Source organism: Equus caballus, chromosome 6, assembly GCF_041296265.1.
Source record: "Equus caballus isolate H_3958 breed thoroughbred chromosome 6, TB-T2T, whole genome shotgun sequence".
In the NCBI taxonomy this organism is placed as follows: Eukaryota; Metazoa; Chordata; class Mammalia; order Perissodactyla; family Equidae; genus Equus; species Equus caballus.
The window spans coordinates 75122652-75137913 of NC_091689.1; the positions used below are offsets into that span (position 1 = coordinate 75122652).

At 35.1% G+C, this 15262-nt stretch overlaps 1 protein-coding gene across 2 annotated transcripts in view; it reads right to left on the minus strand.

The window, feature by feature from the left end:
* ADAMTS20 (ADAM metallopeptidase with thrombospondin type 1 motif 20) overlaps positions 1–15262 on the minus strand; it is a 163781-nt gene that overhangs the window by 75822 nt on the left and 72697 nt on the right. For both annotated transcript variants that reach the window (XM_023643400.2, XM_001488308.6), the window contains exons 12-19: positions 14755–14900; positions 13354–13535; positions 13119–13255; positions 10967–11084; positions 8523–8618; positions 5407–5573; positions 5123–5252; positions 726–852 (exon numbers count right to left, since the gene is read on the minus strand). In XM_023643400.2, coding sequence (XP_023499168.1) covers positions 726–852; positions 5123–5252; positions 5407–5573; positions 8523–8618; positions 10967–11084; positions 13119–13255; positions 13354–13535; positions 14755–14900 — 1103 coding nt within the window. The remainder of the gene's footprint in view (positions 1–725; positions 853–5122; positions 5253–5406; positions 5574–8522; positions 8619–10966; positions 11085–13118; positions 13256–13353; positions 13536–14754; positions 14901–15262) is intronic.

The following is a 15262-nucleotide window of genomic DNA, read 5'->3' on the forward strand; positions in this document are numbered from 1 at the left end:
ACCAGTGTAACAAAGCATAAAATTCATGGAGTTCATTTCTATCCCCAGCATCATCAACGGATTTCATTGTGCTTCACTCCACTGCAATGCAGTGGAAGCAACTTATATAGGCAGTTCTACCACTAGGCTTTCCCTCTCTGTCTTCAAACATCACACACACATAAAACTTCCCATCCTAGCTTACTGAAAGAGGTTCTGGCCATCCCTGAATGTTAACTGTCACCTGCTAGATGGGGTTACCGTCCTTAGCTTCACTCTCAGATCAATCATAGAAAAACCAAATAAGAAATTCAAGTGGGAAGTGAAAACTTCCCTGCCATTATCTAGGATCATGTTCTTTAGTATTTAATGGACAAAATCCTGATAAGATAGAGAAGTCAGTCCATTGATTCTCAAATCCTTTAATTTTAGACTCATTAATATGGTTAATGAGTTCAATAAAAATTGCAGAATCATGCTACAAAATTTGTTTCAGATCTTTAAACCATGGGTTTTCAGATTAGAGTTTACCTGTATTTTATAGACAAATTTACTTCCACTTCCTGTGCAAAATCTGGAGGCCTATATACTGGTATTCAGCAAATACTGAGTAAAAATTCAAACTAACTTCTGTGTTTCACAATAAATTAGTGAGTCTGAAATTTTATAATAGTAAAGGCAAAGGACATGTCTTTATTTTTTTATTTACTTATTTTATTTATTTATTTGTTTATTTTATTATTTACCTTAGTTCACAGTCTGTATTACACCTTTCAGTCACAAACAATGGCAGTGGCAAGTGGTCACATCTTTGATCAGACACTACCATATGATCACTCTTACGTATGCAGGTAATTTTTCTTCTATGAAGACCTTGGCCAAAGTCAAATGAAAATTAAAAATACAAGGAAAATTCACATAAGGTGATGCTCTATAATTATTTAACTCTAACTGAAAGGATTCAGTTTAGAAAGCAAAACATTCCAACATAGCCCACAGGATAGACTAGCATATTAATCTAATCAGGGATGACCATCTATAATAAGTTGGCTGAATCCAGAAAGACTGAGGAATTTAGTCAAGAGATGTAAGGAAGGTGGGTCAGGTATTGGAGTAGAAAGAAATCCATTATAGTTAGATGGAGTGGTGGTTAGTGGAAAACTGAGTGGCCAGGGATGACGCTGATGCTATGTGGTACACTACTGTTTGCCATTACTTGCTTCCCTTTTCCCTGTAAAGAATTGCACATTTCCACTTGCTACAATGTCACTGTAACTTCCTGTGGGAGGAGTATACTTCCCTGCCCACTGACACCAGGCTTATGCCAACCAACTGTAAGGGGATGTGACCTATTCCAGTTCCAAGCTGAAGCTCTAAAAGCCACTGTATGCTTCTGCCACCTCTCTTTCCCTTTTCTCTGTCTCTAAAACAGCCTTTCCCAGATGGCCCTGATCTTTCAGCCTGGAATCATGAATAAAAAAGGCATGGGCAGACAATAAGAAGATCAGGGGTGGTCACAGGTACAAGAAGCGATGGAGGGAGGGATTTGTAGGGTAGTGAAAGAATTCTGTAGGATACTGTAATAGTGGATAGACGTCACTATATATTTGTCAAAACCCATAGAATGTACAGCACAAGGAGTGAACCCTAATGTAAACTATGGACTTTAGTTAATAATACTGCATCAATTGTAATAAATGTGCCACACTAATGCAAGATGTTGATAACAGAGGAAGTGATGGTGGGGGTTGTGGTAGGAGAATATGGGAATTTTCTGAACTTTCTGCTCAATTTTTCTATAAACCTAAAACTTCTCTAAAAAATAAAATCTAATTACTTTTTTAAAAAATGACATGGATGCAGACATTCCAAGCTGGAGAAGAATCATAGCCAATTAGCAACCGAAACATAGTATGAGCGAGAAATAAACCTTTGTTGTTCTAAGCCATTGAGATTTGGCAGTTATTTGTATGCGGCATCATCACAGTGAAAACAAACTATGAGAAGCGGTTGTGAGGGACCAGAGTTGACTGAACTTGACATTTTCTGCAACGAGGGGACAGGAAAGAGTTTAAGCAGTCAGTGACATGATCATATTCCTGTTTTATCAATGTTCTTCCATGTACTTCCAGTTAGCTAAACACGAACATACATGTTTATCTCAGCTCCTTCCTAAATACCATCTGACATAATGAAAAGGAATTTTGAAAAGGCATAAACCTAAAAGAACAAAAGAAATAAAAAAGGAAACAGTAGGTAAGAAAGGGAAATTTTGAATATGAAAAGCAGGTAGAAATAACTAGTTAACAGAACCAAGGAAGCTGAAACTTAATCCTGTGGAGGGGGGAAGTGAACAAGAAACAAACCATTGATGCCACAGAATCCAAGAAAAGCCCAGGAATCGAAAACATCAGGTCCCTCTGAAGATGTATATGTGTGAGGGGTAGGCCTGAAAAAGGGAGAATTGATTGCAACTCCATCCTGAATGATGAGATCCAGGCCCACTGGGCTCTCCATTTCCCTTTGGCTCTAAGCCCACTTACACTGTTCCCCAGTCCCCTCACTGACCACCAGAAGATAAGAGTATTCCTCTCTTGGGAGACTCTTCAGCCCAAGAAAAAAGATCAACTGGCAATGACATCTGGGATTTTTCCCCCAATGACACATGAAAGGGCTACTTAGTGACCCAGTTACTCTATAAGAGGTCTTTATTTGACTTGTCTGACCCACACAGGACTTTCAATCAGCATTTTAGTATTTCTTAACTAGGAACAAACAACAAAGGGTCAGCAGACATTTTAGGAAAGCCACTAATGCAAAAGCGACCAAAATAAACAAAAACAAAATAGAACTAAGATGAAAGATATAAGTCAAGGAGCACAAGAAAATGTGAAGACTATGATTAATACTCTCAAAGACATAATAGTGTATCCACAAAACAAAAGCAAGATGTTATGAGAAGAAACATTAAGAAAACAATGTAAATTGGGAGAAGAAATTAGAAAATAGGTGATCGGTCCAGAAGGTTGCACATCCAAATAGAAATTTCAGAAATGCGGAAGAGGAAATTTTCAAAGAAATAATGTGATAGTTTCTTAAGTCAAAGAATTTATGTTTCCAAATTGGAATGGCATCTGAATTCCCTAGGAAAGTAGATGAAAGAAATACCCACATCAGGGCACATTGTCCTGATATTTCCCACCACTAGAACTAATGAGAGGATCCACAAAACTTCCAGAATAGAAAGTGTCCATACAAGCACAGGAAATCAAAAAACAAGTCAGAAAACAAGGTTTTCAAAATTCTAAAGGAAAATAATCTAACTTAGAATTTTATACCAGCTAAACTATTGATCAAGTATAAGAATAGAACATCACCATTTTCAAATATGAAAGGGCTCAAAAAAATACCTAAGGAAAATACTGAGGGAGATGTTCCACCCAATGGGGGAAATAAAAATAATTTATGGGATTTAGAAAACAGGGAATCCAAAACAGAAGACAAGTGAAGAGAATTCCCAGGATAACAATGAAGGGAAAGCTCAAGATGACAGCCATACAACGGGCCTAAAACGTAACACAAATTAGAGAAAGAGAAAAGAGGGTAGCAATAGATGAAGGAAAATTGAAATTGATAGGTTAAATAATGTGCTTGAAAACACTAAGACAAAATTTATAGTTCTCACGAAAAGTCTGGGGACTGATAACTTTCAGCACATAGAAAAACAAAAAAATAAAACTGAGGGAAATTCACTTAAGAGAAACTGAAAAGTTACACACCAAAAAGGAATATAATGATAGTATCCTATGTGGCAAGTGAATTAACAGTTCCTTTTCTGTACACAATTGTTTAAGAGACCTCTCCTGGTTCGAACTCCCAAACCATCTCATCATGTCTTGCTCAACCTTCCATTTTGGATTTTGCTATTCTTTACTTAGTGTGTTCACATTTTAGAACGTTCCCTCATGAATTCCTCCTTCTTCTCTGTTAACAAAGCTCTTCACTCCTACTTCTAGTATTTGTCCAGTCAGTCTGGCATCATCTACGGCGGTCTCCCTCCCCTGAGACATGTCCAATCAGGAACACCTGTTCCCACACCATCATCTGGGCACCACTGTCCTATCACCATGGGACCAAGTCTGTGCCTCTTCTTGAATGGGACACCACAATTTCTTTGGCACTTTGAAGTCAGTTTGTTAGATTGTCCCTCACATTCCCATCATCTGTGGTCAGTGCCTCTAGCCACCCACCTTCTTGCAGCTCATTTCTATACTGTTCTGAGCTTCCTCTCCTCTGACCCACTGCTTGCCAAATTCCCAAACGTTTTCTCTAGTCCCCATGGAAACGACTTTTCCATTCAATACAAACTTCTCTATCTTCACATTTAATCTCCTCACAGACTGCTCCCTCCATCTTTTCTGTGGTCCTCTCTGTGCATACCTGTAGCACTGCATTTGTGATTTAAAATTAAGATGATCCACTTATCCCTCCAGCCACTAGACTTTAAAACTTGAATGCAGAATCAGGGTCTTATTAATGACCTGAAACAAAGCAGCCCCTCAATAAACGTTTACTAATTTGAACCAACATGGTATTACACAATTAAGTATCCACAATCCTAGATTTCCCACAGACTTCAGTCTTTTCATTTTCTTTCTCTACTGTAAATTTCCCTGCTTTTACATTTCTCACTATGCTCCAACCAGTTATTCATGCCATCAGTACAAATATGGTCACAAAAGGAAATTAAAAGAATGAAAGAATGTTTGATACCCCAACACTAAACAAAGGAGAGAGGTGGCTAGGAAAGTGTGTGGAGGGGAGCGGACAACAGGGCAGGTAGTTCACTGGGAAAGAGTTTACAAGTCAGAGAAACTTTCTGCGACTGCAAGAATGAAAATGTGAAAGGAAAGGAGCAGTAATGGGGAATGTTGAAAAGCGTAGAGATAAATGAGGCTGTTAAGTATAAGAAAGAATGAATGGGGAGAAAGTAGGAAGAGAAAAAAGATAGGAAAGCTTTGTATGTCTGTGTGGTATTGTGTGTGGACAGTGGGGGAGATTCCATAGGCAGCCTGACTCAAAAGTACCTCAAATTATACGAGCATGCACAAACTTTTGTCTCTTTTACTTAACACCAGTGTACCTTGACACATTTTGGTACAGTCTTGCCATGGTCCATATGGATCCCACTGGAACAGGTCGCTCTTCTCTTCCACAGGGATATTGAAGGAATAACGTACATCAGGGTTGTATAAATTACCCACACACAAAACCTCAATAGAAATATAAAGGAGTATACAATTAATTCATGAAAGACATACTCTTAAAAGACATCATTTTTATATTGAATAAGTGTAAAGCACTTAACCATTACAGTTTACTAATACAATTAAAACTAAGTCTTTTAAATAGCTATTGAGAACTTACCTGCAAAACAAGTTCTTGTTCCAGTCGGTCAGTACTATTAATTCTTTCAATTGAGTTGTTTGAACCACTGTATTCAAAAATAGCTCCTTGTATGTTGATTTCTTTTTTTGACATACTTACAACAAAATTCCCATTCAAAAGAAAATTCCCTTGAGCGTCAGATAATGCTGTAAAAGAATAGTACTCATGAAATAGTAAACCAGTCAACAGTAAGAAAATACTCTTTTTTTAACTTTAAAATTCAAGTCCTTTCTTGAAATTAAAATGTAAATTAGTATTAAGGAAATAAACTTGATTTTACTCTAATGTGGTATCTAACCCACAAGTCGGGAAACTTCAGCACATCAGCCAAAGATATTAAAATAAATTTCCCCTACACTTTTCTATCTGAGAAGGTCTCCTTCTTCCATGAGGTATGCAGCTTCAGGAGAGATAGAAAGGAAGTGGGAAAACAGAAGGAAACCACGGGCCCAGTAGACAGATCAGCTAAATCAATTCTTGTCATCAATGGCAACGAGAGAAAGACCAGCTAGGCTGCTAAACGTTCCATTTATGCTTATCTTGGAAAAAATGTACAAAGCTTTAACACTCTAGGGTCAGTATTCTAAAAGACCATGCAATGACTATACTATTCTATATAATATTGGGATCTTTTTCATAGAGAGGCACTCTATCATTGCTGATGCATATGTGAATGATTGCTTCCAGAATACTCCTATCTCCCTCTCTGCTCATGCTCCTTCTTGTTCTCTTTCCCATGGACAGGTAGTAACATAAGCCTGTCAAATATATCTAAGTGCATATATCCATACTACACATTTACATATATAAAATATTAGTACAGCCTGTATTCACGATTAGTTACTTTTTAAAATTTTTTACAAAATTGCATGGTGTCCACAGTGGTATGGTAGTAAAGAGACCACTGAATTTGGTGTTAGAACAATAAATTCAAGTTGTCCCAATTAATTCCTATGTGATCTTGGACAGGTCACTTGCTCAGTTGCCTAAGTGCATAACAGGAATACAAATTCCTACCTCACAGGCTTTTAATCAGGGTCAAATTTGGAAAATGTTTGTGAAAGTATGTAGATCGTACAGCACTGTGCTGTTTTTTTCAGTTCAAGGGAAGGTACAATATTTTAAATTTTATACTAGTAAAAATCCCCATATTAATCAAATACTTTTTGCTTGCTTTACCTATATTATACCTTTCAGTGGAAGAATAACCTTTCCGGAAAACATTTGCTTGGGCTTCCAGGCAATGCCACTCAAAGTACACAAGTTACCTATGGCTAGAGTTCATAAATAGATACTACACCCTCAAAAAAGCAACCTTGAAGGCATTATTGCCAAATAAATTTGGTGTTTCTGCGTCTGTATGGGCTATTATGACTGTCTTTATACATTACATTGAATTCAGCGAAGAACCAATAAAGTTCTACGTTTATCCTATAAAATAGAAATTCCTCTCTGCAACAACTTGCACTTTATCAAAGTGAATAGGCCTATTTAAGAAACTATCAGTTACATTAAAACTAAGGGAAATAAAATTTTACTGGGAAAACTTGCACATTTCACTGCTTTCAGTTACTAAAGCAAATGTCATAAATACAGATGTATAAATCTCTTCTAATGACTCCACATACTTATTTGGCTCACTTCAATTTAGATTTTTATATTTCCATTAGCAGTTCTCTTACAAAGTATATTGATACTCTCTTGGTGAACATTTTTAATTTTTAAATTTCAAATCTGTTGTCTATTCCTAGGAAGATACAAATATCTACATTTGGAACCAGAGAGAGACATATTATTTGTACAATCTGGTAGCACATACCTATGTAAATGCACCTAGGTAAAATTTTTAGCAAAAGAAAAAGAATTGCAACTAAATGTAAAAGAATAATCAAAATGTTTACATTTTATTTTCTTTGGAAAATTTTTTTGCATTTTTTTATAGAGGTGAAATTGACATTAAATAACCATTTTAAAGTGAACGATTCAATGCACATTCACAACGTTGTGCAAACACTACCTCTATCTAGTTCTAAAATTTTTCGTCAACCTAAAAGGAAAACGTGGATCCGTTGAGCAATCGTTCCCTCTACACTTGACTTTATAACGCCAGACGTAATCCCTGAGATAAGCTGTTCATTACAGATGCAGATTCCCAGTTATAAGCATTGATGAGCCAGTATTTCACGTTTCATTAACGTGAAGCAGGCACTTTCTCAATATTAACTCTACCATCACCTACTCCAGCTTGGTGAGTTACAGGTAAGTCAATATTAAGTATTTCTCAGATGGAAGGTTTTCATCTTCGGGTCTAAGTGAAATTCTTTAAACCTAAAAGCTAATTTGTAAAAATAAATCACAAATGAAATCTAGAATCTAGAAATAGCTAAAGGACAATCTACTCTGACTATATTCATTAACATATAAAAACATGAAATCAGTTCTCTTTGTCTTTAACATAAGAGCTTTTTAAAAACTGTATTTAAATACTTTTGCTACATGGTAACAATATTTTTAAAAGTTCTTTAAAACATTTAATCTCAAAGAGGTCTATGATTAATTTTAGATAAAGAGACAGAAGAGGACTTTATTCTAAAAACACATGCAACGTTAATTGAATATAACCTTTGGCTACCTAAAACAGTCTCATGGGAAAAAAATTAAATTTACTTTTCAGAATTTAGTTCAGTTTTGTTTGTTTGTTTGTTTTGGTGAGGAAGATAGGCACTGAGCTAACATCTGTGCCGATCTTCCTCTATTTTGCATGTGGGACACTGCCACAGCATAGCTTGATGAGTGGTGTGTAGGTCCACACCTGGGATCCAAACCAGCGAACCCCAGGCTGCCGAAGCGGAGCAAGCAAACTTAACCACTATGCCACAGGGCCAGCCCTGTAGATCAGTATTTTTTAAATAAGATACAGTGTATAGCTCAAGAAATAACCATGTATAGGAAGTCAGATGATTTAAACTTGGTATGAACTGCAACTGCATGTTTGTTCAAGGGGCTCTTCTTGCCTTCCAAGAATTTACATCAATCGCAGACCTCCATGAAATTGCACGCGAACCACATATTGGCTATTTACTAGAAATGTTTACCAAGGTAATTGTCATCTTCTGGTTTTCCAGAATAGCTGTGCTGAAGAATATCAATGTTTGTTGCTCCTGTGGGAATCTTTACAACAACATTATAACCTGCAATATAATTTACATGTTAACTTTCACAAAAAGCAGATGACCCAGAGCCTATTACTGCTGAACAACTGAAAAATTTGAATAGCAGAGTCAGACTTAATTTCATTTTATCTTTGAAAAATGACACAAGTGCTTATTCTTTTTGGATCAATGCCTTACACAAATTACTAAGGGTTGAGAAAAAGTGGATGTTGTCTAGAAACATACAGAGTTTGGGATTCTTAAAGTATGCTTCCTAATTTTTATCACTTCTAAAATTCTGAATATAGACTAAGACTAATGCTAGTATTATAGCTCCAGAGATATTTAATGCATATATTAATTTTTAAATTTGACTAATACACTGACATTTTATACTTCCTAATAGGAAAATACACAAGATTCCAAGTGCTTTTCACAAATCCAGGAGAGATCAAAATACTTGGTCATTGCTATATGTGTACACAGAGATTCAGTGAACAACAAAATAATGAAAGTTAATGAGAAACATTTTTCTTAAGCTTTTAGTTTCTAGTGTAAGCAGGAATCCCTATAGCTACCCTCAAAATTTTACATTATTTTTTAAAGTCTACTAATAAACTGTCAAGAAAAAAGTAAAGAGTTTACTTGAGAGAAATATGAATAATATTTCTATTTTATCAGACCACATTCAGTATACTGGCATTGCTCAAAAGAAGAGGAAACACTTTATCAAATATATATTAAACAAGAAAGAACATTTCCCCACACTGAAACAGTCATGTTACATAGTTGTCCAAATACTCTCAGGTTTTAATTCAACAATTAATTTTGCTATGGTATTATTCTAAGTTTTTCCTTTTTCTTATTGGGATTTTTCCCTTCTGTTTAATACATGAATAAAAGGAGCTGAAATTTTCTCATACTCTAACTTGGATAAATATGGGATGACATTAAGAGGAAGTTTTAAAAGAGCTTAAGTTTGCAACCCTCATGTGAGATTACCTTGCACGTTCTTAGAGCAGCCTTATTTATCTCTTTTTAAGGGATCACATTTAAATATAAGGTGACAAATGGTCTGAGGATTCTGTGTATACTACATGCATATTGGTTGAAGGCTATCAGTCTACAAGAATAATTTTAATTCATGACTTTTTGACTAAAATATTTCTACTACCTCCACCATGTATGTCTTTGCTATTATATTTTTTCAAGAAAGCAAGTCCTCAGCATTGCAAAAGTGACAAGATGAAGACGACCACCAGGGGGCAGTAATGTGACAAATGTTATTCAGACCCTGCAAAAATTTAACATCTTTTTCCATTTGCAAACTGGTTAATTCGTAGGACAACTTTGGCAAGGTTAAATATCTGATCTTAATTTAGCTCATGTGGTTTTATACAGAAAAAAAAATGTTTTCCAGCGAATAGACCAGACTTTGATGAATGTATGCCACTGGTCATAAAAGAAGGTCAAATATGTATGGCTCCCATGAAATAATAAATCATAAAAACTAGAAAAATAATATGTCAAAGCATCTAGTAACTAAGATGCATAAGCATCACCAGAGTATGAAATGTACTATACTTTTCATATATATAAAAACACAAATTTTGTGTTTTAAATTATACTGCTTTAATTAAAGCAATGCATATCAACTTAACTGTGTTCAAACACATGTGAACACAATTTAAAGCTGAACAATAAAACTGTAAAAAATATGTTTTTATTTCCAAGGAAAGTTTTAAAGGGCTGTTTTTATTACCATAAAGTTTTCCTAGAAAATTTTAGAATGAAAAATATCTATTATCTCATAATTTTGAAGAAAACTAAAATCACAGCCAAATATCAATTATATCTGTAATCCAGATACTTCCTGGAAAATCAAATGTAATACTAATTCCAAATCAACATTTAAATTAATGATTCCATCCTTCACCTTCAATCATTTTCAATGTCATCAGTAAGAAACAGAACAGATAGGCCAGGCCATACCAAAAAACGTGGTTCAAGTGATGAAAATAATTGAAAGTAAGTTTCCTGAAAAAATTATAAGTATATACATTACAGATTACAGGAACAGCAGTAAAAACACTTCATCAATTGGGGGGACTATTCATACATCACTGTCAATTATCACTGGATTTACTCTAATAAATGCACCTAATAAATTTTTAAGAATCAGATTTGCCTTAAAGCAGTTGAATTTATTAGTTCAAGGATACATCTGGTATAAGATTTTTTATATTTAGGAAATTTTTGTTTAACAATCATTTTTAACTAAGGGTATAGAGTAGACAAAACAATAACAAACCATAACTATCATACCTTCATTATATACTCTATTATATCAAATAAAAGGGAAAACTCGAAACCAGCACACAGCTTACCATAATGAGCACTGTTGAAGACACCTGCCATCATCCTGCATGACGAGTTATCCCCACCACACACTCCACATCTGTCTCTCTTGGCCTTGGAGTTTAACACATGATCACAGCCAGCTTGCTTCAAAATACAATCAATGACAATCAATCAAATCAAAATGACTAATGGCAAGCATGGGACTTTACAAAGTTCTTTTCACAAATATCCTTTCAATTGATAGATTTGATACAATAGGATTTTTTCAGAATATCTATGGATCTTGTTGGACAGCAATATTTTTACACATCTGGTCACGTGGTTGACAAAGCAGTGTTTTCCAAAGGGTCATCCACACACCTCCTGCATCAAAATCACTTGGGGTGGCATTGAAAAAAGCAGATTCCCAGATTTTCTGAATTAAAATCCTTGGAGGTAAAACCTAGAAATTCACATTATAACAAACACTGACAGTGATTCCTATACCTACCATTTGAAAACCACTCTTTAAAGAAATGTAATTCAAAAGGGAAAAAAAGTATAATTATATAAGTAATACATTAAAATAACTCCAAAAAGATGTCTTTCATGATTTTTTTTTTTTTTTGAACTCATGACCTTAGAACTCCGGGAATAAACCAAGTACATTTGAAAGAAACAATTTAGTTTTCCAAAATTAACATCTAGCATAATGAACAGTGTTTATGAAAAGAATGAATAAATAAATGTGAAAGTATATGGTTTGTTCTACGGTTTTAAAAGAACAGTGCAGCTCCTCTCCATACAGATGGTGTCCTCTGCATATGTTGAAATAACTTTTAGTTCTTTGGAATACTCTAAATTCAGCGATCCGAAAAACAAGAAAATTTCATCAATGTCACGAATTTTATACACAAGGCAAATATTTCCAAAATGCAAATTTCAACCAGATATTTTCTGAAGGTAGTATGCATCTATTGCCTTATTTTTTTCATTATATATGACTTTCTGCTGTTAATTTAGATAAAACAAGTTTTTCAGGCCACTGAGTACCCTTTTTCTAGTATTTAATCTATTTCCAATGTGTAAGTTATTTTAAGTTTCTTTGAACATCTAATTAGCCCTTGGGGTGCAAGGCCTTTTATCACCTAGGTAACTGGTAATAGGTGTTTGGTTATAGAGAGAAGAAATTGGTCCACTTAACCAAAGGAATCAGCTTATAAGATGACATTTGTATTCTTTTGACAACATTCACCATCTTAGTTATCAAACCTACCATCCATTTTTAAGATCACCATCTGCAATGTGTGCGTTTTAATTGAAGCTCTCATCTGCTCTCACCTAGAAGTCAACTAAATGGCCCACCTGTCTCCAATCTTCTACTAACCCAGTACATTCTGAAGATTTTAATACGCAAATCAAATCATCTCTCTTGTTCAATTCCAAATCCCTCTAGGGATCTCCAAGGACTTCAGAAAAAAGGGGATATTAACAACCATCAGCTGGTCCCTACCTCCAACCTTGGTCCCCTACTTTCTCACTTTTCTGAAACCTACTCACTCTTAATTAGCTCAAGCCTCATACCCTCCATGAGCTTTCTCTCAGTCCTTTACCCACTTTCTCATAAAATAAGACATTCTTCCCATAATATCCCTATGGCACCTTGCAGACAACCCCACAGCACTGTGTTCTAATTCTGTACATGCCTATCTCCCCCACAAATCTGTAGAGGCTGGTCCTCTGTTCCATCCTTTCATCTGACATATATTAGGGACTCAGTAAATGTTTGTTGAATGTACCCAAAAAGACACATGGATGGAAAGAGGGAGGAAGGGAGGATATCATCCCCTCTAACACAGAGGGGGAAAACAATCTCCACAGAAAGTCACATTTTAAGGAGCAAAATGACTTTATGACCCTGGTGTCCCAATATTTTCGATCTTTTCAGGAAGCTAACCTCATCCCGCATCTCGATTTTGAGTACCATAGGCAAAACAAAATCAGTAAACTTATTTTGATGACAGAAAATCACCTAGCAACAAAGTCTCCTCATGATGCTCCTATAGACAGCGTGATTATCACCAAAGGTCGCTGTATTGGCATTCACAAGAATGTATTCTGAAGTAAGAGAAGTCATATTTGGTTAAAGAAAAAGAAGAGCATTCTGAAAGTCACTTTAAATATAATAAGTTTACTTACCCGACACAGGCCTTGAACGCAGATGTCATTCGTTTCAGTTCCACAAGGAGTACCATCGGCAACTCTATCCTTCAGTTGGTAGAAGTTAGTGGTTCCGGCAACCCGACAATAGAGTTTACAGCGATCTTTCATGGCAACTGTAAGAAGCAGTCAAATTTTGGGTGCACAATAATACAGCTGTGCGTTCCTATGTCTCAAAAAAGTCTGACATCAAAAAAATATTCTAATTACTTACTCCCGCTGTACTTTGGAAGCCACCTCACATTTGGGGAAAGACCATTGATGTTGAAATGTTTACCATCAAAATCTGAGCACTGCTTCTCACGAAAGTCTTCCTTGCCTTTTGGACATGAATCAGTGTTACATGATCGAAATTTCATCCTGCGGCCCACACAGTACTTTCCTCCGTTTCTCGGCCTAGTCAAATTCATTACATTTTAAAGCACATCAGTACAACAGTATCTCTGCCATTCACTTCTAAAACTGCTCCATTCTTTTCCAGGATCGGGAAAACCACTGATGCCCCATTAACACTTTGTTTTTAACAGAAGAATGTAACATGGTTTTTAAGCGATTTTATGGCTAATAAACTGTAAAAACATCCATCTTAGGTTGGACACTGTGGCCTGGAGGGCAGAAATGATATCTTATTCATGACTTAACTAAAAAGGAATCAGCTAATGATGGGAATTTGTTTTAAAACTTAAAAAAAAGGGTTTGTTCATTCTCTGGGGAAAAAAGACAGATAGTGAGACAAAGATGATAACAAAAGGAAGATAATATGTTAAATTAAAATATATATATATGTATATATATGCGTGTTTGTCATTTATATCCTACTCATCACTCAGCTTAAAGAGTTTCATGGTATCAATCTATATGCATCCATCTCTTTATTTCAACTTATGCTGGACAACAAAAACTCCTCTGTTAGCATTTTTTAATATGAAGACTTCTAGCATAATTTAGCTTTTTTAAAATTCAAATGAACTCATTCTATTCGAAGTATGTCACATTACTGCATTAAAAATTCTTGTTAATAGACTTTAAATGAAAAGTGTCAGATTGCTTACCAATTTATATATAACAAACATTACTTAAAAATCTTTATGGAACCTTTAAGTTCTTTTAAATAGTTGGATAAGGGGGAATAATGCATCAGTCAAGCTAAAGACACTGATGCATCTATAACATGAGAAGCCGAGAAAGAAAATATGATGTGTCAAATTACACAAAACAAAAAAAGTGGTAACGAAACTATATATTTTGTCCAGGAGAGCCAAAATAGTTGAAAGGAGGCAGATCTTTCAACAGAAACACAGTAAATGTAAAAATCCCATTATATTACAGTCATTATATCTATTTCTCAAGTTTACACTAAAGCAGAAAACAAAAAAGTAAATGGGTCTGTCTCAACTCAGATTCTAAGACTTAAAAAAATCTATTTAGGTTGTTTTTTTTTCCCTAAGGTCTGAATCTACCAAGATATAAAGTAATATGGCTTAAAGTATTCCAGAAGTTTTCTGAATGTCAGAAACTTACAGACTGACCTCCAGTTTAGAAGAGAATGAAACTGATGTTTATTGTCTGGTGCCTTGAGATAATCTTAATTTACAGTGACATAAAAAAGACATACTCGGGGCGATTACAGAGTCTGGTTGTGCTTTTGATTCCACCTCCACATGTTCTTGAACAAGAACTGTAAGGTCCCCATGGTCCCCATTCGCCATCTACAGGACGTGTTTCCATTTCTTTGTTTACACATAGCCCATGGTGGCAATGCTATGAAAATAACACAAAAAGAAATGATTCCTGTTTATCTAATCAGAACATCGCAGAAATTCTAATAGAAGCATAAAGATCAAGAGAACAACAAAATGTATACGATTTAAAGCAAAAGGTTATTAATTCAGAAATGTGATTACATATAACACTTTATGAATATCTCTTGAGAATCTATTTAGTAACTGCAAGATCTATAAAATGCAAGAAGAATAGGAAATTTTCCTTGGCTTTGAGATTTAGAGTATCACTGTGGGAGGAAAGACCTATGCATATGGGGAAAATTTAGCAAAATAAATATTTTTTAAAAAGAAGCAAATGTTAGATTAATATAGTACAAATCCATGCTTCTGTTTTTTCAC